Here is a 24,795-nt window from a genome sequence, read left to right as displayed (position 1 = left end):
ATCCTTCCCAGGGACTGATGAAAGATCCTAAGCCCTCATCCCCAGAATCCACAAAGGGAGCATCAAAACTAGTGGTTTAATGGCCCCAGGCACGCCCCGGCTCCCAGCTCTAAGCTGGAGGGCCAGCTGCTCTGTAGGTATGGGGAAGGGTATAGCAAGGGGGTGGTGGTGGAATAGCCCCAGCAGAAGCCGATTGTGCCATCAAAGGTTCCATAGACAGCAGGTGTAATGAAAAGAATGCTGGTTCTAGTTGGAGCTGAACTAAAACCTACTTTTTACCCATACGGAGATTGGCAGCCATTGATCCTCCCCCAGCCTCAGTTTCTCTGTCTGTACAATAAAGGAGCTGGACAAGATGAATTGTAAGGTGCTTTCTTCCAAAAGGGAAGAGAGTAAGCTCACTTCCAAGTCCACATCACAAGCAGGGAACCTAAGTGATCACCCCACGCTTCTCTCCACCTCCAGGGCCGAGAGCCCTCCGGACCCCCTCTTCCCTCAGGTAGCTTCTCCACCTGATTGTCTCCGCCGCCAGATTGACAGCGTTTCAGCATCTAGTGATAGAGCTCCGGGCGCGGCGCCAGGAGGTGGGGACAAGGGCTGGAGCTAATCAGGTCACAGGGCGAAATTAAAAGGCAGGTGGAGGAGGGCGCCCATCAGTCCCTGCCCTCCAGTCCCTTCTCTGCTCAGTGTGCCTCACCTGCCGGAGCCTGGAAGAGCGCGGGCTGGCTCCGGAGGGGGGAGGCACCCGCGCCCTGCTGTGCCGAGCCTGGGCAGCATGGCCCAGCAGAGAGCCATCCGGCTGTCCCTGCAGAAGCCCACGCACGCCGTGTGTGTGGTGGGCACCGAGGTCGCGCTGGACGTCTATGGGTAAGAACGTCGTCTGGCTCTCCGCGCCACACAGGGCTCTCTGCCTTCCGGGAACCGAGGTGGGGGCGAGGATGGGTCCCGAGCTCTCCGGGCCGGGGGGGGGGTCGGGTTAAGCCGTCCCCCTGGGAACGGGACGGGAGCGCGGCCACAAGGGAAGATGTTTTGACAGGAAAAAAGGCGGAGTCGGCGGCGGAGGAACTCTGCCAGCTGCTTCCGATGGGAAATCGCAGCTCCGGACTCAACTGGAGAGCGGGACTGGGTGTGTGTGTGTGTGTGTGTGTGTGTGTGTGTGTGTTTGTGTGTGTGATAGAGAGATAGAGACAGAGACAGAGACAGAGACACAGAGAGACAGAGACACTCACAGAAAGAGACAGAGACAGAGACAGAGAGAGACACACAGAGAGACAGAGACAGAGACACAAAGAGACACAGAGAGACAGAGACACTCACAGAAAGAAAGAGAGAGAGACAGAGAGAGAATTAGGGGGAGTCCAAAATCAGGAAGCTCAGAACTAGGATCTTGGGAGGGAGGGAATCACATCTGATCCTCTCACCAATTTCTGGGCTCTCCGGAGGGACTGGGACAAAAAGTTTATTTCTTGAGGGTGTAGCGAGCTAAGGAAATAAGATGACTGGGAATTTTACAGGAGAGGAAGGACAATCTAGGTAGAAGATCTCTCTCTTCTTTCAGAATTTGGATAAACCTGAGCTCTCTTAGTCTTGCTGCTTTGGGCTCTGGCTTGAGTTGGGAGTCAGGAGACTGAGGTGTCTAGTTTCAGTTCTGCTATTGACCAATTGTGCTCAGTTTTTGAGAGTGATTTCTCTTCTTTGAGACTGTTTCCTCCTTTGTAAAGTGAATTGGACTAGATGATTTCTCTCCCTTCCATTCTGTGTTCTAAAGACCATCCCAGCTCTGACAATTTATGTTCTAAGAACCCTCCATCTCTAATACCCTGTGTTCTAAGGGTCCTTTCAGCCCTGACATTCTGGTTCTAAAGACCCTCCCAGCTCCAATAGTCTGTGTTCTAAGGAACCTTCCAGCTCTGACAATCTGTGTTCTAAAGACCCTCTCAGTTCTGACAGTTTGTGTCCTAAGGACCCTCTCTAATATCCTGTATTCTAAGGGCCCTCCCAGCTCTGACTGTCTGTGTTTTAAGAGTTCTCCTAGCTCTAACAGTGTGTGTTCTAAGGTCATTTCTTCCTCTGATATTCTCTATCCTAAAGAACATCCCAATTTTGACATTCTGGATTCTAGAAACCCCTTAGTTCTGATATTCTGGGTTCTAATGGCCTTTCTAGCATCTTGTGCTCTAGGGCTCCTTCTGCTCTGAAATTCTGTGTTCCAAGGACCTTTCCAGTTTTGATTACTCTCTGGTTCTTTGCCCCAGCAGAGGTGGTGGAGAGATTGTGACTTTTTTTGCGGCATTAGGTGGGCCCTGAGAAAGGAAGCTCAACCTGGGAAGGGAATCTATCCCTATATGGTTTTAGAGAACTTTACCTGGGTCTACCCTGCCTCAGTGTAGAGATTTTGAGTTCCGTGAGTGAGGAGGGAGCACTTGTCATTGAGTCATAATCTAATTTATCCAGGTCCTCCTATGATCTTACTAACTAGTCCAAGATGACCTAGTTTGAATCTTTTCTTAGTTCCTCCATAAATTTAGGTGCAGATCTGAAGTGAGAGGAAATGAGTGCAAGGTATACTTGCTAGTTGTGAAACTATAAGCAAATGCTTCCACTCTTCTGAGCCTCAGTTTTCTCATCTGTGAAATGGGAGGAATAATATGCTAACTACCACATTGAGTTATTATGAGGTCAGTAGTTTGTAAATATTTGGAATGAGAGCTCTTCTTTTCTTGTGGGGCTAGGTGATCTTTGCTAGGGCTGTCATAGGGCGCATGTGCTGGGCCAAAAGTTGGTTTAGAATATCCTTTGGATAATCCTTTGGATTCTGAGCCTGATGAGTTGGTCATTGTTTCTGTCTTATTAACTTTCTTCTTCTTTGAGATAACAAAAGTGGATTTGGGGGCAGAGGACCTGAGTTCTGCCATTTAATAGTCATTTTACTTTCTCTGTGCCTCAGTTTCCTCATCTGTACAAGGAAGAGGTTGAATTAGATAACCTCTCAGCTCCAAATCTACGAGAGCTCTGAGCCCCATCGACAAGTCAGTGTAGCCCAGTGGAAAGAGGGCTGGATTTGGAGGGTGAGGACTGAGGTTCAGATCCCAGCTCTGTCCCTCATTACTCATGAGAATCTGAGCAAATCACATAACCTCTGTGTCTCAGTTTCCCCATCTGTCAAATCGAGGTGGACTAGATGACTTCTAAGGCATCTTCTAGCTCTTTGATCCTAATCCAGTTTCAAGGTGGAAAGGTAACAGAGAGTGAAGATATCTCTCATAAAGTCCAATCTTACGCCAACTGGCCACCCCATTGGAAGTAGGGATACATGGTAGATGAGGTAGAAATAAAGGTCCCAACATCCCAAAGACAACATCCCAGGGCAGAAATGGTGTCAAGCATCCTGGAGTCAAAGCCAGGAAGGCCTGGACTCGAATCTCATCCTTGTACTGACCCTCCCCACATCACTCCATCTCCTGGGGCCTCAGTGATCTCATCTATGAAATTGTCTGACTGACCCCAGTTTCCTAAGAAAAATACTTTCTCATCTTTAGAACCCTGGAGTAATGGGAGCCAGTACCCTCATTGCTCTCCATTTCTTCCTTCTGTTTTTAGGCCAAAGGCTGGGGACCTTTGGAAGCCACAAGATACCCTCAGCTATGTCTCCCTCCCCTTCTACAAAGCCCCTATTTCCTGCACCAGGAACACCCCCAAAATACGAGATTGAACCAAAACCTCCGGAATAATTATAGCATTTACATTGATACGGAGTTTGAACATGTTTACAAATCACTTGGCAGACATGATCCTATTTGAGCCTTACAATTCCCCTGTCAAGGAGCTGTTATTATCATCCCATTATACAGATAAAGAAGTGAGGCACGAGGCAAATAAATATCTTGCCCAGGGAAGACAGGCTAATCCACTGACTCCAGGTCCCACTCCTTCTTCTCCATCATTCCATGTGCCTCCTTTTTTTTTTTTTAATATTTTTTATAGTTTCTTTTTTTTTCTATTTTTTTTACTATAGCTTTTTATTTACAAGATATATGCATGGGTAATTTTTCAGCATTGACAATTGCAAAACCTTTTGTTCCAACTTTTCCCCTCCTTCCCCCCACCCCCTCCTCCAAATGGCAGATTGACCAATACCATGTGGTTTCTCTTAGTGTGTGCGATGCCCTGGTGCCTCCTTTCCAACCCTCTCAGAAGAAAGGTAGAGACGTTCATGAGGGATGCTACCTTGAAGGGCAGGATCTTTGGGGATCTCCAAGTACTTTACATCAGGGTAACCTTGGGAAAACTTTCCCACTCTCACTCCCTTTTTGCTGAGAAAATTTTATGTGACCCTAGGTAGATGGATATATAAAATAAGTATACTAATCAATTTACTGAGAAGAAATCATAACTTCATGGCCCCACATGGAGTTGTGAACCCAAGAAGCTGAACTTTAGAGTCCTTTTCAGAAGTGGCATTCCAACATGGTGGAGGAAGGAGCTTCTGGCTCTGTTGTTGGCTGGGAGAAGATTCAGAGTGCTTAGTGGAAGGGGAGCTGGGGGTTTAACCAGAAGCCCAGGTTCCCATCCTCCCAAATTTCTTATCCTTGCTGGGTGTCCTTTTCCACACTATAAAAAGAGGCAGTTGAATGAAACGGTCTCCAAGGTTCTTTCACGTTCGATTCTTAGGATCCTATGACTATCTGGGTCCTAGTGATGTCTTCTTTTATAGCCCTAGTTGGGAAGGCTTGAAATGAGAAAAATCATCAGAATTTTCCTATTTCTAAGTCAGAGAAATCAAGGTTAGCCTCAGGGAAGAACTTCCTAGGAAGGAGGGCAGTAATAGTGAGCTGGGTGGTGGAGGGAGAGCACAGAATGACCTTCTGTGGAGGAGGAATCATCTAGTCTGGCCCTTTTAGTTTACAAAGAAGAAAACCGAAATCCAGGTGGTACAATGAGCAGGTAGCAGAGCTGGGAAGTGCACCTCCTGTGCCCCGACAGAAAACCCAGTTCTTTCTCAATTGGACACACTGGTTGAGGTGCCTTGCTGGCCAGAGGCAGCAGCTAAGCTGGTTCTTCTTGCCAGAAGCTCTCCCTCTCAGCTCCCAGGGAGGAGCGTCTTGGAGGCAAGGACCTTGGCTCCCCCGGGCCTGGCAGGTATTTCTCACCAGCCTGGGAGCTAACTGCTGCTGACTGGCCAGGTTCTGGAGGAGGTGGGGCGCCCCTGGGGGACATTGCTTGCCAAGCACCTGACTTTGCCAACCTCCCAGGCTCCTGGAGAGAGTTAATGGGTGTCATGGGGTGACTTCATGGGAAGTGATTAATTACTCCAAAGAAGCCGATGAGACTTGGATTGGAGAAATATTTGCCTTTCGGTGGTTAATTGCTTGATGGCTCCAACTTTGAGTGTTTTCTTCTTAAAAGGACCAGCAGCCTCCCAGTTCGACCCTCTTAGCTTCGTGCAGCAAAACCACATCCCCTCCTCCCATATCTCACCTACCCCGTGGTGTCTAAAAGGAGTCTTGGTGACCTTGTCAAACAGTCTCAGATGAAGAAGGGGCAAGGAAGCCACCTTATGACCCCTGATTCATTGGGATGATTCCAACCTGCCCTGTTCTCCCTCCCACCAAGGCCTTCCTACTTCCCTGACCGAGAGCCTGGAGGGCATGGACCTTGGCCAAGATCCCCAACCCTGTCATAGCCATAAAGAGAGAGCCTAAGCCTGAACAAAACCCCAAACAATGCAGTCCAGCTAATCTGAGTCTTAATTGGCAGCCCAAAGGTTCAGAGTCAGAACTCCAGAGGGTGGAGGAGGTTAATGAGTATTATTAATTAACAAAACCAAAAAAGAGTTCTCAATCTCAGCTGGCCTTGTGTCTTGTCCCTCTTCTTCCTTTCCTGATTTCTTCTCCCCACCCCATCTTTGGTTGATGTTTTATTGATAATCTTTGGGGGGGTGTAGTCACTTCCTAATGATTCCCCCCAGACTCCCACTAAAACTCACTGTTGGACAAAGAAGTACAATCAAGTCAACACACTGACCATGTCTGGCAGTATCTTCCTACTCTGCACTTCTATTGATCATCTCTTTCTTTGGGGTGGGTGGAGGTACACCTCCCCCCCCTCATCTTTGATCAGACTTCTGATCCTTCTTACCTATTTTCTTTCACAACCTTGTGGTCATCATGTAAATGTTCCTTGAGTTCTCTCTAGGTCTCTGATAGAATCTATACTTCATGGTTCATATACAGCCCATCTTTTCCTGGTCTTCTGTGAATGGGCCAGGGGAAAAGGTGACCATCAGTATGAATTCTGAATGGCCCCCCATTAGGCGTTCAAAGTGCATCATCTCAGCTGGGCTCCTTATCTCTCATCAATCCTTCTGCTGTGCCCTTATCAAATAACCATCTCTTTCCTCATGGTGACCTTTTCAAAGTGCTCTTGAGAGTACTCTGTATAGATAGGATCATAGATTTAAACCTGGTAAGGATCACAGGAGACATTTAGTCTGTAATCCTGTGGTACTCAGTATTCCTGTAATATTGGGTAACTCACTTCACTTCCTTGTGTGTCAGTTTCCTCATCTGTAAAAGGAGGCAGTTGATTTAGATGGCTCCAGAGATGCTTTCCAACTTTAGATCCATGATCAATGTGTCCAACATAGAATTCATTATCCTTCCCATTAAACCTTCCCCACCTCCTACATTTCCTATTACTGTAGAGAACAACACCAGGCTCCCAACCTAGGAGTCATCCTGGATTCCTCAATCTCACCTCCCACACCAAGCTGTAGCTGAGGTCTATCCATTTTACCTCTGTAACATCTCTTGCCCATTTTACCTCTGCAGCATCTCAAGTTCACCTCACCTCTGCAGCATTTCTTGTCTCTTTCACCTCGGCACCATCTCTTGTCTATTTCATCTTTACATCATCTATTTCCCATTTCACCTCTTTAGCATCTCTTGTCTATTTCACCTCAGCGGCATCTCTTGTCTATTTCATCTTTGCATCATCTCTTGTCAATTTCACCTTCGCATCATCTCTTGTCACTTCTGCATCATCTTTTACCCATTTCACCTCTGCAGCATCTCTTGTCCCTTTCACCTCAGCATTCTCTCTTATCTATTTCATCTTTTTAGCATCTCTTGTCCATCTCGCCTCTTTAGCATCTTTGTTTCACCTTTGTATCATTTCTTGTCTATTTCACCTCTGCAACCTTTCTCAAATACACCTTTTTCTCCTCTGACCCTGTTACTTCATTTCTGGAATATTATGATAACTGCTGGAGAGTGGGGTGGTCTGCCTGCCTAAAGTCTCTCCCCACTGATATCCATCCTCCAGAGTGATTTTCTTAAAGTTCAGATTTGACCCTGTTATCCCTCTTGCTTCACCACACCCCGTACTTAATAATCTATAATGGCTCTCCATCACCTCTAAGCTCTAATATGAAATGCTCTGTTTGCCATTCATGCCCTTTATAACCTAGCCCCTTCCTACCTTCCAATCTTTTTATCCCATATTCTATTTAGTGACACGCACTTCCTGTCTACTACATGCATGAAACACTCCTGACTCTAGGCTGTCCCCCATGTCTGGAATATTCTCCTTCATGTCTGTCTCCCAGCTTCCTTGATTTCCTTTAAATCACAGTGACAATCCTACCTTCTGCAGGAAACCTTTCCCACCCCTTCCTAATTCTTGTTTCTTCCTTTTCTTAATTATTTCCTATTTATCCTGTCTATAATTTATATGTACATATTTGTTTGCATGTTATCTTCCTCCATTAGATTGTAGGCTCCTTGAGAGCAGCTCCTTGTCTCTTTTTTTGTTTCCTCTCTGGGACCTCAGTTTTCTCACCTATCAAATGAAAGGCTTGAACTGAATGATCTCAAAATTCCCCTCCTTACTGAAGGCTTGATCAGCAGTGAGCTCCTCCTTCCTTCCCACATCCTCTAGCATCCAGCTATACTGGTTTATTTGTTTTTATTGCTGGCACATGGCATTCTATTTCCCTTTTATTTGTCTTATATTGATTATATGTGTTCCATGTCCCAGAATACTTTCCCTTCTCTTGCTTTCTTTGGCTTTCTCCAAGACTCAACTTAAATTTCACTTTCCAATGGAGGCCTTTCTCAGGTCCTCCTCTGCCTTCCACCCCTTCTCCTAACCAACAACTATAGTCTTCACCTTTAGTATTATCATCCATCTACTCTGTAGCAATCTTGTATATCCTTAGTTATCTACTGAGTGTCCTCCCCATTAGAATGTAAGTCCTTGAGGGCTGGGACCAATGCATTTGGTTTGTTTTTTGTTTTTGTTTTTGTTTTTGTTTTTGTTTTGTATCCAGAGTTTTTAGCACAGTGCCTTGCACATTTTGGTTGTTGTTGGTATTCAGTCATTTCAGTCATATCCAACTTTTGTTATCTCATTTGGGGTTTTTCTTGGTAGAAACTGAGGCAAATGGCGAAGTCACTTGCCCAGAGTCACACAGCTAGCAAATGTCTGAAGCCGGATTTGAACTCAGAAAGATGAGAATTCCTGACTCCCGGCCTGCTGCATCCTAGCAGTCTTCTCCCTCTACCATCAAAGTGATCTGCTGACCCTACTTCTAGATTTATATCTGTCTCTCCTATCATTGGATTTTAAGCTCTTTGAGATCAAGAGTGATGTAATTTTTCTTTTATTTACCCCCACTGCTATCACATAGGGGACATTTTATAAAAATTTGTTGAACCCAAACAGGTGTCTCCTATCACGGTGTGAAGTGGTTGTGAAGCCTCAGGCTTCTCCACGGTTCTGTTGGAACCACAAGTGGATTCCCCTGTTTCATGTGGCCCCAGGAATGCAGCTCTGAGCCTTTTGGAAGGAAGAAACCAAGGAAACAGTTGTGTCTGTAGCTGTTTGTACACAATATGGCATTAGGGAAGTACAAGACTTCGAGTCAGAGTCACTCTGGCACTTACTGTCTTTTAATTAATTATTCAATAATAATATTTCATATTTATTATATAGTATGCAAGGACAGCTGCCAACTCAGAGGCAGAAAGTTCTGGGTTCAGAATCTGCCTCTCACATTTCTGACTGCAAGACTCTGGGCAAGTATAACTTCTCAGAGTCCTGGCAAATGTCTAAATGTTATATTACAGACAAGTTATATAGGGAGAGGGAATTTCATATCTGGGAATTTCCCATGCCTTTGAAATTACATGTGCAGTTCCTATCCCAATTTATATAATTTTATCCCCATTTATATACTTCCTTTCAATTTGCATAAATTTTTATGTATGTGCGTATGTGAGTATACACACACATATATTTATGTAAAGTTTACAAAGGCCCTCACACACATGATTTCATTTGCCGCTGGGTGCTATTATTATTATCCCATTTTACAGATGAAAGACAGGTAGTTTGAATCCTGCCAAGTGTCAGAAATTGGAGGATTTCTGTACTCTACATATGATGCTTTTTGAGTCACTTTCCCTCACTGGGTCTTAATTTCCTCCTTTTAACGATGGGGAGTTTGGACTAAAATAGTCTCCAAGGTTCCTTTTTGCTCTAAAATGCTATAGATTAGCTTCCCCCTCTTTCAAGCCCTTCTCTTCTGGTTCCTTTTCTGTTTGGACCCTTATTCGTGCCCCTCCTGCTCTTCTTCCCCTTTCCCTCCTAGGCCTTCCCAGGAAGGAGCAGAGCTTTTCCGAAGGTGGGGTTCATGGGCCTTGGGCCACCAGCTGAGATCCCTGGGGATTTCTGACTTAAGCAGTAATTATGATGCATTTGGGGAAAGGGGCAGTGGTTGGGTTGAGGAATGTTGTCCTGTCTGCCCCAAGGATTTTCGGGTAGCTCCGATGTTACAGGCACAGAGAGACATCCAACACTTAATCCCCATCTTGCTGAGTCAGAGCTACTGGGTGCCCAGCAGCGTGTTGGGCCTGGTGCTGGAAGCAAAAGGAAGAAGAGACTGGGCTTGAAATCCAGCTCTGCCCCATGGACGCTGACCAGGTCCCTACCCCCCTTTTCTGGGGCCCCGTTTGCTCATGGGAAAATGAGGAATTTGGAGTCCAGGATTTCTAGAGCTCTGGCAGGCCTTGGACAGAATTAAGTACTATGGAGAAAAGAGCAGAATTAAGCAGAATGGGATAGGATTAAGTGCTATGGAGGGGCCGGGGAAGGAGCAGGTCTGGAGGAGAGAAGGAGGAGATACTCCATTTTTAGCAAAACTTTGAAATCCCTATCCTGAGGAACTCGACCCCAAACCCTCCTCTGAACCATGCTCTGGAGGCTCCTTCCCCCTCCAGAAAACGGCCGCTTTGTCTGAAGACTGGCCAAGGGAAGACTTCCTTCTTGTTCCTTCCCCTACCTTTGCCTGGTCCCTGGAGAGGAAGACAGCTGGAGACTGTCCCAGGGTGAGAGAGAACAAGCAAACTGAGAAGCTTAAGGACTGATCTTTTTCTGTCTCTGTCACTCTCTTTCTCCCCCTCCTCCTGCTCCCCCTTCTTCTCTGTTCCTTTCCCTTCCTCTCTGTCTCTGTCTCTCCCCCTCCTCTTCCTATCCCCTTCCTCTCCAGGGTCTGTCTCTATCTCCGATTCTGTTTCTCTCTGACTCTTTCTCCCTTTTCCTCTTCCTCTCCCTCTTCCTCCTCTCCCCCCTCCTCCCTCTCACTCCCTCTCTCCCTCTCTCTGTCTCTCTGTCTCTGTCTCTTTCTCTCTCTCTCTGTCTCTTTCTGTCTCTCACTCTGTCTCTGTCTCTCTCTGTGTCTCTGTTTCTCGGTCTCTCTGTCTCTGTCTGTCTCTCTGTTTCTGTCTCTGTCTCTCTGTCTCTCTCTCTCTCTGTCTCTCTCTCTCTCTCTCTGTCTCTCTCTCTCTGTCTCTCTGTCTCTCTCTGTGTGTGTCTCTGTCTCTCTCTGTCTCTCTTTCTGTCTAGTTGTCCCTGTCCCGGGTCCTTGAGGAATTACAGGGCATGAGGTGTCCAGGTTTGTTATGTAGAAAGAGGAGTGTTGGGGGGAGCGGAGGGGAACCCTGCCTTTAATTCTAGCCCTCAGAGCATATTCCACAGGGCTGGGGCGCCTTGGGCACATGGGAAGCACAGTGTGGCCTCCTGCCCCTTCTCTCACCCTCCCGGGGCTTTGATAAGGGATTCCGCCTCCCCTGGGACCAGAACAGCTCCCTCTCAACACAGGCAGCTTACAGGGGGAGAGGGGAGAACACGACCGGGATAGAAGGAAATCTGGACCCTTAAGGGCCCTCTCAGAGCCCAGAATGTCAGAGCTGGAAGGGGCCTTGGACACCATTTGGTTCCACCCTTTCATTGCTTTCACTAAAACTTGGAGAGAGGAAAGGGCCTGATTTTAAACCCTCAGAGCAAACTTACAGAATCATGAAATGAGTTGTAAGGGGTCTTAGTGACCATGTATTCCAGGCCCTGCTAAAATACCTCCAGTGACAGAGAGCTCACCACCTGCAACTGGAGGAGGTAGATTCCACCTTGGGTGAGCTGTCATTCTAATGGTTAAGAATTTGCTCCTGACTGGACTCTTTGAAGCGCTGCCACGTGCTCCTGGCTCTGCCCTCGGAGGCCACAGTGACAGCTGATGTATAAGCCTCCTTCCCCTCCCCACCCCCAGGCTTCTCCAGGCTGAAGATCTCCACTTCCATTGATCTCAGGAGGTCTTAACCTCAAACTAAGACCAGCAGCGTTAAAACAATCTCTGAGTCTGGGTTGGGAAGAGTTAGATCCAACCTTGGAGCTTCGAGAGAGACTGTGGGCAAGGAGGGGTCCCTTCCCACTGGCCTCCATCGGTCAATCCCAGGGCCAGGCCGAGGTAACAGCCAGCCCAGGAGCTGTCTCCCCTACTGGGGGTGTCCCTTAGGGAACAGGGGGAAAGAGAAGCCTTGGGCCGCGTGTGCTTTGCCCTTTCTTGCAGTTTCAGTAAAAAAAAAAAAAAATGAGCTTGTCTCTTGGAGGAGAGGAAGCTTGTAGCCTCTGCATCAGGTCACCTGGCACCATGGCGACCTGACTGAACAATGGAGGAATATGGTCAGTGAGCCGGTAAAAGGAGCTAGAGAGGAACCCCCAGTGCCCAGTGGATCCTCACAGACATGTAAACGAAGAGGAGGTTTCCAGTTATGACCTTCTATGTCTAAAGGCTCTGACCTCCTGGATTCTAAGAGCTTCCCAGCTCTGACATCCTGGGTTCTAAGGAACCTCCCAGCTCTGACCTCCTGGGTTCTAAGGGCCCTCCCAGCTCTGACCTCCGGGTTCTAAGGTCCTTTCTATACTATCTTATAATCTGATGACAAAATCTTCTCCTGTCTCTTAGCCATGAGCTTTTTTTTTTTTTTTTTTAATCCAAAACTGGTTTGGGGCCCTGCAGTCTGGCTATTGGGTGGCCACTTTTTTTTTTTTTTTTTGAAGATGTGTGATCTGGGATTAAAAATTCAGGTTTATGGCTGCTGGAGCCAAGCATAATTAGAAAGTAATATTTAAACACACACATGTATACACAGATATGCTGATACACACAATACACACACACACGGATACTACACAAATACAAATATACAATACATACATGTAAATCTTTACATATACATATATACATACAGATGTATACATATAGCTATATACTATATATACAGTACACACATAGATATAAAAACATGCATACATATAAATTAACACATAGATATAAATACATACATATGCAATATAAATATAAACACATATATACACACAAATACGGACATATATATTATACATATACAATATATGCATATTAAACACATGTACATATAGACATATTTACACTATATATACATACATAATACACACATATAAACACATTTACACTGGTTTTTTTTCTAGATAATATGGTATAATATATAGAACTTGTATTTTTAGAGTCTAGAGAAACCTTAGTTTAGACAAGTGGTTGGCACTAATTAATTACCCAGGGAACATTGAGCCTCTTTTCTTCTTTAAACCTCCTTAATTTCTTCATCTGTAAAATGGGAACAGTAAAACTTGTGCCTCCTACCTGTCTCAGAGAGTTACACTTTGAGTTGTAAATTTGAAAAACTTTATGAAAATGTAAGTTTAGTCTCATATGGGCCTGTGGATTTCATTAATATAGAGAATGGTCCCCAAAATGCCTTAGACCCATTTATGCTCTTAATAATTTTTGAGGACCCTCCCCAAAACAGCTTTTGCTTATGTAGATTATATATCTAGATATTTACTATATTAGAATTTTTAAAATTTTAGTATTAATGTGAAAATGGCTTTGAGCTTATTGATCCCCTGAATGTTTGTCCATTAATTTCAATGAGAACCATGACATCAGGGAGGTGACGCCATGACTTGCAAGTAAATTGGGTTTAAGTGAATCAGGGCTGTGTAGAATCATCAGTCTTATTCTCCAGGGAGCCATCTGGGTCCAGAGGCCAAATTTAGACCAAGACAACTGGAATTGACCTTGGATGCAATGGGAGACTTGGTCTTTTTAAGCTTAAGTTTTTAACAGATAGGTCTCAATTTGACTGAGGCAAAACCCATTCAGTGATTAAGGTTAAGTAAGAAATGAAGCAAAAAATGGCTACTCCAAAAAAAATCAGTCTGGGAAGGGAAGATCTTCAGGTATTCTGGCCCAAATAGGAATATTTGCTATTTACTTTTACTCCGAAAGGATGAACTGAAAGGGACTCTTGGGACCACACTTTGAGAATAGTTGGTATATTGAATTTCCAGCAGAACAACTCCAACTACTAAAAGAAGTCAGGACTTTACATTTATATAAATTATATAGTCTCAGACACTTGCTAGGGGCACTGAGAGCTTATGTGACTTGTCAATAGTCACATAGGCAGGATATACTAGAAAGAAGACTTGAATGTAGGTCTCTATAATCCTGAGGTCAGTTCTCTCTCCATTACTACATATTACCTCACTGCAGAAATATTAATAATAATAATTATTGTATAACATTAATAATTATTAATAATCAGAATTGTTGTTGTTATTCTTCTTCATAAAATTAAATCTTTAGAACTTAAGTAGACCCCAGAGATCAGCTAGTCCAACCCCTTCCTGTTATTATAGGTCTCTTTTTCTCTTTCTTCCCTCCCTCCTTCTCTCTCTCCCTTCTTCCCCCACAACTCTAACACCACACACACACACACACACACACACACACACACACACACACACATTTACACACACACACACAAAAACTGAGGATTTTTAGCCCTTCCTCCATGCTTATCCACTGTTTAGCATTATCTGACTAAAAATCATATGTAGTTTTGTGGTTTGAAAATCATCTGTGCTTTTTGTCTTTTTTTTCCTTAATTGAAAATGATCCGTGCTGAAGATGTTTGTTTTGTTTTGTATTCTGAGTTTCGAATTATTCATTGCTCTGTATTTTCCTTCTTCCCCTTAAAGCTGGTAAAAATGGAGTTTTTGTTGGAAGATGGGTTCTTTTGTGTGGGCTCAGCCTCTGACTACTCGGCTGGAGCAGGGCTCTCTCAGGTGTGTGCTACGTGTGGGACTGTGGGCCGCCTACCTGTTCCTCAGGCTACACCCTCTGCAGGACACATGCCTATCTTCACGGCATCTTAAGGTCATAGATGCAGAGCTGGGTGGGGCCCTAGAGCTTCCATCCAGCTCCATCAATTTGGAGAGTAAGAAACTGAGGCCTAAATGGGGAAGTGGCTCACCACCCTCATGGAACTAGGAAGTAGCTCAGTCCATATTTGAAGCCAGGTCTTCTGACTTCAAATGCAGCAGACATTCTATAGTACTATAATATCTATTATCTCATGGTACCATCAACTGGGGCATTGAGGGGATGTCATAGTGCATAGAGGGCCGGGTTTGGACTCAGGTCTACTCATCTTTCTGAATTCAAATCTGGCCTCAGACACTTGCTAGCTGTGTGACCCTGGGCAAGTCACTAAACCCTATTTACCTCAGTTTCCTCATCTGCAAAATGAGCTAGAGAAGGCAATGGCAAACCACTCCAGTATTTTTGCAAAGAAAACCCCCAATGGAATCATGAAGGGTTGGACATGAAACGACCTTCATCTGAGTCCATAGCTAGTAAATTTGGTCCCTAAAACCCTTGCTGAAAATCTTTCTCTTTATTCTTTTTTTACACTTCTTAAAAAATTTATTGATAAAATTTATCACTACATTATTTAATTTCTTCTAGTACCTCTCTCCCTTTACTAGACCCATTCCATATATGACAATTTTTAAAGGAAAAAAATAAAGAAAAAACCCTAAGCAATACTGATATACAACAGATTTGGGGGTTTTGTTTTCTTATTCAATTTCTAACTTTTGTTTTATTGGATTATTTAATCCACTCACATGTAAAGTTATGAGTTAGGTTAGGCTTATATTTTTATCTTTGTTTCAATATGCTTTCTTTTTCTGAATTGGGTTTTTAAAAAATCCATCCTCTTTAAAGATATTATTGTTTTAAATTATTTTTGCTTAACCTATGTTTGTTTATTCTAAAATATCTTATAGAATAGAAATAATTTAGTCCATCCCCCCTTTTCTTTAATAAGATATTATAGAAAATCCTTAAATGTGTTATAAGCTTTTATAAAAACTAGATAGGTATACCATCTTTCAAACCGAAACCTTGGTTCATCTATTTTATAAGTTTTGAAAAAAAAAAAAAAAAACAACAAAAAAAGAAAAACTTTTAATACTGACATAGTATACATTTAAAAGCTTTAGTTTCTCAATTTCTTCTAGGCAGAAAGTCTAGTAGTCACTCATGGGTTTGATCCCACTGATTATCAGCATGGAAACTTTGACTTTTTTATTTCCAGAATGAGTCATTTTAGATTTTGATGGGAGTTTTCTTGGCACAGGTCCTGGAGAGGTTCTTTCTTTCTTTCTCCAGCTCATTTTACAGATAAGAAAACTGAGTTACAGGATTATTTGACTTGCCCAGGGTCACACAGTAAGTATATGAAGCAGGTTTGAACTCAGATCTTTGTAACTCCAGGCCCAATACTCTATCCATTGTACCACCTACCTATCCCTCTTAGTGGCAAAATCAAACCCAAATCTAGGTTTTTAGATTTCAAAACCAATTTTCTTTCCATTCCATCAAACTTGGACTTTTTAGTCTTATGATTGGGTAAATTTTTTGAGGACAAATATGTTGGACACTTTTTGAGCAGTTTCATAATAGCTGGAGAATTCAAAGGGAGGAAAGAATAATTCTAGTGAGGGAATGAAAGAGAACTGTATAGAGGAAGAAACTCCTGAGCTGAAACTTGAGGATGAGTAGAGCCAGATCTAAAGTGAGATGGTGGGGAGAATGATGGCGGCCAGGGGAATGACGCGCCTCAGTAAGTGACCCAACAATTAAGTATAGTAAGTATAGGCTGCCTAAAATAAGTCTCAGGTTAAACAGTGGAGGGCACTGATTGCCAACTCAAGGGCTTGGTTTGTCATGGATTAGAAATCAGAAAGCCTAGATATAAATATCAGCTTTGTGTGATCCTGGGCTTCCTTTCTCATTAAACTTTCTTTGTTCCCTTCAGCCAGAATTTCTGTCTCCATCCTCTGAGTTCCCCCAGCCATCTGGAAACTTCTCAAGTGACTCAACATCCCTAAACTTTAGTTTCCTCATCTATAAAAGGAGGAGAGAAGTAGACTAGTTTGCTTAAAAGTTGAATAACCCCATGGAGATAATCCTGATTTGGAGTTAGAAGACCTGAATGCCACCCGTGTGATTTTGGAAACCTTAGTTTCCTTAGCTGTAAAATGAGGGGAACGGACTAAATGATATCTAAAATCCTTCCAACTTCTAAATTTGTGCATCTCTGATCCATTATGTTTCTTCTTCATGGTATGAGCATGGCCAGACCTTTCCATTCGTTACAATACTTGTGCAGTCATACACAGAAAGGGTTAGAGGAGGTGAGAATAGATAGAAATAGGAATTAAGAAGCTATTGAAATATAGTCTAGATAAGAAGTAAGGGGGACCACAAATCTCTTTTAGGGAAGGGATAAAAATATTTTAGATACTTCCTGGCTCCCATCTCTATAGGTCTGGAGAGGCTGTTCTTTGAAAAATGGGGATAAGACCTCTGGGCCACAGGTTAAGGTGTTTAGGGAAAAGTGATGAGCCCCTGTCCTAGAAAGAACTGAGAAGGGAAGGAAATGCCCTGAGTATAAGTCACTTTGGCAGAGAGGGCCTGTGGGGAAGGAATATAGATTCTGTCTCTTCCTTGGCTCTGAGCCGGGTTACTTATCTATGTCTTAAAAGCCTGTGCTTAGATGATGACCAGTTCTGATGGATCAGGCCATACTCAGCAACGAGATCAACCAAATCATTTCTAATGGAGCAGTAATGAACTGAACTAGCTATACCCAGAAAAAGAACCCTGGGAGATGACTAAAAACCATTACATTGAATTCCCAATCCCTATAGTTATGCACACCTGCATTTTTTATTTCCTTCACAAGCTAATTGTACAATAATTCAGAGTCTGATTCTTTTTGTACAGCAAAATAATGTTTTGGTCATGTATACTTATTGTGTATCTAAGTTATATTTTAATATATTTTAACATCTACTGGTCATCCTGACATTTAGGGGAGGGGGTGGGGGGGTAAGAGGTGAAAAATTGGAACAAGAGGTTTGGCAATTGTTAATGCTATAAAGTTACCTATGTATATATCCTGTAAATATAAGGCTATTAAATAAAAAAAAATTTAAAAAAAAAAAAAAAAAAAAAAGAAAGCAAAAAAAAAAAAAAAATAAAAGCCTGTGCTAACATAACAAAGGAAGGTCTCTGGTCTAGCTTTGCTGGTTGAGAGCAGAAAGGGCAAGGTACTTTAAAGGGACCTGGCACCCACTATGTTGGACATGGGAAGATGACTATCGGGAATCAGGACAAAGCAGAGGGCACTTGAGGTAAAAGGGTAATTGGGTAAGCTGGCCTGGCCCTGTTCATGGCATAATATTAGGTGCCACCAAACTTCAGAAACCAGATGCCTTGCTTCATGGTTGCTCCACTTCCTGCTCTGGAACTTTTGATAGAGAGCTTTCTGTTCTACCCATTGAGGGAGGGGAATCAGATATCAGAAGCACAGCACTCTGCTATACCTCTCTTCTTGTTCTTTCTGACTCCCAGCTGATGGATTAAAGGACTGACCACTGGGAACGGGGCAGGTATCGGGAGGTTGGCATCCGATGGCTGGCATGGTGAGTTTGATCTTTGCCCAGGGGGATGTATTTTTTTGCCCAACTTTCTAAATCACCAGTAAGCAGGAAGGTTGGTTGACGTGACTTGGAAAGCATCAAATTACATTAGAAGGTTGGCAGCAAAGGACTTTCATCATCTGATACCACCTGACTTTTCAGTCTTATCTCATTTGCTGTGGCATATATGCCAGCCAAACTGGAATACCCACTATTTGCCATACACGCCCTATGTTCTACCATCTTTTTGCCGTTGCTCACACCATCTCCTATGCTTGGAATGCATTCCTTCCCTCTCTTTATTTGTTGAATTTCTTCCTTTCTTTTGCTACCTTCTTATGGAAGTCTTTCTTGATCCCTTGATCTGTGAGGACTGTTCTCTCTGACCTTACTTAACATTCAGCTTTGCCCATCTCCGAAGCATCAAGTTCAGAGACTCTTTTAGCAGTGATTGGTAAAGCCTATGTTGTTCTCAGAAAAATGTTTTTAAATGAAAGAAAAATAGGACTATGAAGGAAAACAAAGGTTAATGGAAAGATATATATTTTTTCCACACCCAAGGCCAGAAACCTCCTAAAATCTATCCATAGACTCTCAAGGGGCACATGGTTCCTAGGCCCAGAGTACACCTTCATCTAGAGTACAAAAGGACTTTAAACACCATCTGGATCAGTGTTTCTAAAAGTGTAGTCCAGAGAATCTTGGTGGGGAGGTGTCTCTGAAACCCTTTTACAAGAGGATTTACACATTCAAAATTAATTTTTATTTCTGATATGCTAAATATCTACAAATATAACCCTCATAAACAAAACCTCTCTGAATAGTACCTCAATAACTTTTAATTGTATAAAGGGATACTGAGAACAAAAGTTGGAGAAACACTGATTTAGATTAGTGTCCTCAGTTGACAGAAGGGGAAACTGAGGCCCACAGAAATTAAATGTTCTGTCCAAGACCACCCATTCACAGAGAAAGGCAGAATTCTAAGTAAGTTCTGCTGAGTCAAAATCCATTTTTCTGCTCTGCATTATGCTGCCTCTCACATGGGAGAAGAGGGGTGGATGAGGTGAACTATCAACAGACTGCTGGTCCCTAATATTTAAAGACAGGATGGTAGTGCTTCCAAGTGAGCCCAGGATAAGACTTATCCTGTTTGTATTTAATAGAATATATATGTACATATATAAATATGTATATATGTGTGTGTATTTACATGTGTGTCTGTATGTATGTTGTTAGCCATCCAGTCAGGTTGAGGTCATTGTGGGTACCTGTGAACAGAAAGAGATATCTTTCTGAAACAAAGGTCTGACTGTGTCATTGCTCTACTCAACAAACTTCAGTGGCTCCTCATTACTCCCAGGAGCAATTTTTTTTGGTGAGGTGTTTAGGGTTAAGTGACTTGTCCAGGGTCACACAGCTAGTACCCATTAAGTGTTTGAGGCTAGATTTGAACTCAGATCCTCCTGATTCCAGCCATGTAGCTGACCCACCAGAAGCAAATTTTTTTTTAAAAAAATCCCTTTTTTGGCTTCTAAAACACTTGACAACTTGTATCCTTCCTACATTTTAAGTTTTCTTATACTTTCTTTTGCTCTATGTGCTTTAAGATCCTGGTCACTGTCTTTCTTGTATATAATACTCTATGTTCTTTCCCCATACTGTTTTCCTGGCTGTCCTCCCATGAGATGTTCTTCCTCCTCACCTTTTCCTTCTGGCTTCCTTTAAGATTGAGGAAAGAGGGGCAGCTTACTGGTGCGGCAGATCGAACATCAGCCCTGGAGTCAGGAGGGCCTGAGTTCAAATTTGATCTTCAACACTTACTGTGTCATCCTGGGCAAGTTACTTTAATCCTAATTGCCTCAAAAAAAAAAAAAAAAAGACAGCTGAAATCCCATCTTGTTCAAGTCTTTCTAGGTCCCTCCCACTGCTAGAACTCTCTCTCTGAGATTGCCTTCCATTTACATTGTATGGATCTTGTATGTACATAGTTGTTTATGAATTATCTTCTGTATTAGAGTGTAAACTCCTTGGGAGCAGCAGCTCTTTTTGTCTTTCTGTGTATCTCCAGTACTTAAGCCTGGCACATAATAACCATTTAATAAAGGCTTGCTGATTGGCTGACTAGATTGCTTAATAAAAGTGCATTGTTTGATTAATGACGGGACAATTTTTTTGGCCATTGGCTCATCAACGCCAGCCTGCTACTCTCTTAGCAACTATTCTTGGATGGTTGCTTGATTGTATTTGGCTTCTCTAGGACTAGGGATTGAAAAGTTGAATGTTTACTATTGATCCCTGGGAAAATGGGGGGGGGGGGAAGGGAAGAGCCATGCTAAGGCTAGTAGCATTCTCTCTCTCTGTTCCTGAAGAACCAATCAGTCTTGTGTCCTAGCTGGAGTGAGTGAGAAGTCCTTATTGTTGTTGTTTGTCTTTAATGCTTAAAGAGGATCTTTGGATCAGGGAAGTGAGGCCATGAAATGCAAATGAGTTGGATTTAAATGAGGGGGAGCTGTGCTGGGACACCTGCCTCACTTTCTCCTACAGAGCCATGTGGGTTTAAAGGCAAGATATAATCGGGATAACTGGAGCAGGCATTGGATGCAGTGGGAGACCTCGGCCTTTTTAAGCTGAGGTCTTTATTTTTTTTCTTTTTTTATTATTATATTATATATACTATATAATATATCATTATATTATTATAGCTTTTTATTTACAAGTTATATGCATGGGTAATTTTTCAGTATTGACAATTGCAAAACTTTTTGTTCCAATTTTTCCCCTCCTTGCCCCTACCCCTCCCCTAGATGGCAGGTAGACCAATACATGTTAAATATGTTAAAGTATATGTTAAATACAATATATGTATACATATCCATAATTATTTTGCTACACAAGAAAAATCGAATTTAGAAATAAGGTAAAAATAACCTGAGAAGGAAATCAAAAATGGAGGCCACAAAAATAGAAGGAGTGGAAATGCTATATTGTGGTCCACACTCATTTCCCAGAGTTCTTTTGCTGGGTGTAGCTGGTTCTCTTAATTATTGAACAATTGGAACTGATTTGGTTCATCTCATTGCTGAATGAGCCATGTCAATCAGAATTGATCCTATATAGTATTGTTTTGGAAGTATATAATGATCTTCTGGTCCTGCTCATTTTACTCAGCATCAGTTCATGTCAGTCTCTCCAGGCCTTTCTGAAATCATCCTTCTGGTCATTTCTTACAGAACAATAATATTCTATAACATCCATACACCATAACTTATTCAGTCATTCTCTAATTGTTGGACATCCACTCAGTTTCCAGTTTCTTGCCACTACAAAGAGGGCTGCTACAAGCATTTTTGCACATGTGGGTCCCTTTCCCTCCTTTAAGATCTCATTGGGATGTAAGCCCAGTAGAAACACTGCTGGGTCAAAGGGTATGCACAGTCTGATAACTTTCTGAGCATAGTTCCAAATTGCTCTCCAGAATGGTTGGATGCATTTCCATTCCACCAACAATGCATCAGTGTCCCAGTTTTCCTGCATCCCCTCCAACATTCATAAGCTAAGGTCTTTAACAAGTCTCAGTTTGACTGAGGTAACACCCATTCAGTGATTAAATTAGGTAAGAGATGGGACCTATTCCAGAAAAAAAAAAAAAAGGATTCAATCTGGAGGAAGAACCTCAGGGAGAGTGAGGGGTATGCAAGAAGGATAACACAATCTAGGTGAATGCTCTCTGTAATTATTAGACTTGTTGACCCATATTTAAGAATGGATCAATATAGATGATTGTTAAGGTATCTTCCAACTCAAAACACCATGACCTTTCCAGGGGCCAGAGCCAAAGAAAATGGGTGCAAGCTGCAAAGAGGCAGCCAGATGGTGCAATAGATGCATCCTTGGGTCTAGAATTGAAATATCTGAGTTTAGATCCCATTTCAGACACATTATCTAGGTGACCCTATGCATGTCACTCTCTCAATTTCAGTTTCCTCATTTATAAAATAAATACGATGAAAATAGCAGCTATCTCAAAGAATTATAATGAAGATCAAATGAAATAACCTATGTATCTTGCAAATTTTAGGGTGTCATATAAATGTTAGCTATAATTTAGGCTTGAGGTCAGGAACATTTTCCCAATAATCAGTTATCCAAAGGTGGGATGGGTTACCTTAGGAAGGAATGGTTTCCCCTTGTTGAAGATCTTCAAGAAGAGATCAGATGACCATTTGTTGACTGTGTGACCTGGGGCATATTGCTTAACTTAGGTCTACCTTAATTTTCTCATCCGTAAAATGGGGATAATAACAGCCCTTACCTCCAAGGATTGTTGTGAAGATCACATTAGATAAGATTTGTAAAGCACTTAGCACAGTGCCTGGCATGTAGTAAACTGCTGAATAAATAAATACTTGTTTAAAAAATGTCTTAGTTGGGATTCCTTTTCAGGGATGGGTTAGGTCATCTGAAAAAGGCCTTTCCATTTTCAGATTCTGTAAGCACTGTTCTTACAGGATGGCCTACTCCATAAAGTGATGAGCTCTGCATTACTAAAAGTCTTCTGGATGAAGTTGAATCATAGAATTCTAAATCAGTCAACCAGCATCTATTCATCAGTCAGTCTTTTTTTTTTTCAGTTGAATCTGGGTCTTTGGGACCTCATTTGAGGTTTTCTTGGAAAAAATACCGGAGTGGTTTTCTCCAACTTATGTTACAGACGTGAAAACTGAAGTGAACAGGGTTAAGTGACTTGCTTGGAAGTTGACACAGCTATTAAGTGTCTGATGCTGGATTTGAACTCAGGAACATGAGCCTTTTGGACTCCAATCCCCATACTAAATCATTTATATTTAATATAATTATGTTATATTTCTATAATTAATCTATAACTAATCTATAATTAATATATTAATCTATAATAATATAATTAATCACTTACTATATGTTGGACATAAGTGCTAGAGATACAAAAAAAGACCAGAATGGTCCTGCCTTCGAGGAGCTTACATTCTAATGGGAGGAGACATCATGTAAAGAACCTGGAATATGCCAGATATATCCAGAGTAAAAGGAAGGTTATCTGAAAGGCTCTGGTTTGAGTGAAGAGAAGGTTTCTTACAAGGTGGAACTCCAGCAGAGTCTGGAGGACAGCCAGGGAAAACAAGGGGACATGAGAAGGGAATGCATTCCTGATACAGAGGACAGCCAGGAGAGATATTGAAAAGGTATGGAGGGGGCAGCGAGGTGGTTCAGTGGATTGAGTATCAACCCTGAAGTCAGGAGGACCCGAGTTCAAATGTGGCCCCAGACACTTAACACTTCCTAGCTGGTGTGACCCTGGGCAAGTCACTTAACCCCAATTGTCTTAGCAAAAAAAAAAAAAAAAAGAAAGAAAAGAAAAGATATGGAGAAAGAAAATGTAATGTTATAATTGTGGACACAGCCCTTCCAAACACAGTCTCTTCATGCTGTGTCTACACACAATTAATCGATAAACATTTGTCTGCTTTGATGACTAGCCATCCTGAGCCATTGTATCCACCAAATCCACCATTGTATCTTCTCAATTGGTCCTCATGGCCTTGGGCTTGGGAATGACAATTACATTTTACAGATGGGAAAACTGAGGTCCCAAAGAGAGACCTGGTTAGAGAGATGTATGAGCTGAGATGAGTGTTCTTCCCTCCCTGATACCCAGTTCCCAAGTGTTGTCTCCATTGTGAAGCCCTGAGATCCTTGGATGGCCTTCTGGCTCACCTCCTTTGTTGTTTCCTTTATGGTTCAGTTCAGTACCTCCACGAGCTGTGACTTTCAAGGTCACTGGAAGCTCATCAGTGCAGATCTACATGGAATACGACCCTAAGAATGTGAGTGAACCTCCGGCTGATGAGCGCTGGCCTTTGGATGCTGACGTGGACGTCGTCCTATCCGTGGAAGCCGCCAGTACCAATGTTGATGATGTCAAGGTGAGAAGGAGGCTCTGTAAGTCCCCCCCGGACTCTTACACACACACACACACACACACACACACACACACACCCCTCCCCTCTCCTTTATATATCTACCTAATACATATATCTTCACTTAGGAACCTTCCCCTCACTACGTACTTAAGCACATATTCACACTGGCATGTCCACCGGGACATGATATAATTCTCCATGTTCCTCCACCTCCCACTTCCCCGCTGAACATTTAGGTTTCCCCTTCATTTACTTGTTGTCTCTCCTATTAGAATGTAAGCTTTTTGAGAGCAAGGAAGGTTTTGCCATTTTCCTCTGTATCCTTGTCACTCAATACAGTTCTTGGCCCATAGTAAGCATTTAATAAATGTTTATTGATTAATTGATGGACACCCACACTCATACATATGAATGTCTCCCTCCACCCAACATATCTTCAAACTCAATCATATACATATATACTCACATATACACTTTGTTATACTATGGATATTGTAAACACATGGATATTGGCTTTTCCTGTAATCCACCTGCTTGGTCTTCTGACACACACACACAACACACACATACATGAACACACACACTATGGGCACTCCTCACATACCTGACACACTGAAAT

At 42.7% G+C, this 24,795-nt stretch overlaps 1 protein-coding gene across 1 annotated transcript in view; it reads left to right on the top strand.

The window, feature by feature from the left end:
* The first annotated feature begins 628 nt into the window (after positions 1-628).
* Positions 629-24,795, top strand: part of LOC100923766 (protein-arginine deiminase type-1) — a 52,532-nt gene continuing 28,365 nt past the window's right edge. Inside the window, exons 1-2 of the mRNA XM_031962756.1 lie at positions 629-867; positions 23,999-24,179. Coding sequence (XP_031818616.1) covers positions 776-867; positions 23,999-24,179 — 273 coding nt within the window. The 5' untranslated portion in view covers positions 629-775. The remainder of the gene's footprint in view (positions 868-23,998; positions 24,180-24,795) is intronic.

This window comes from Sarcophilus harrisii, chromosome 3 (assembly GCF_902635505.1).
Source record: "Sarcophilus harrisii chromosome 3, mSarHar1.11, whole genome shotgun sequence".
NCBI lineage: Eukaryota > Metazoa > Chordata > Mammalia > Dasyuromorphia > Dasyuridae > Sarcophilus > Sarcophilus harrisii.
The sequence above is the reverse complement of the archived record's forward strand: the minus strand, read 5'-3'. Positions and strand labels throughout refer to the sequence as shown.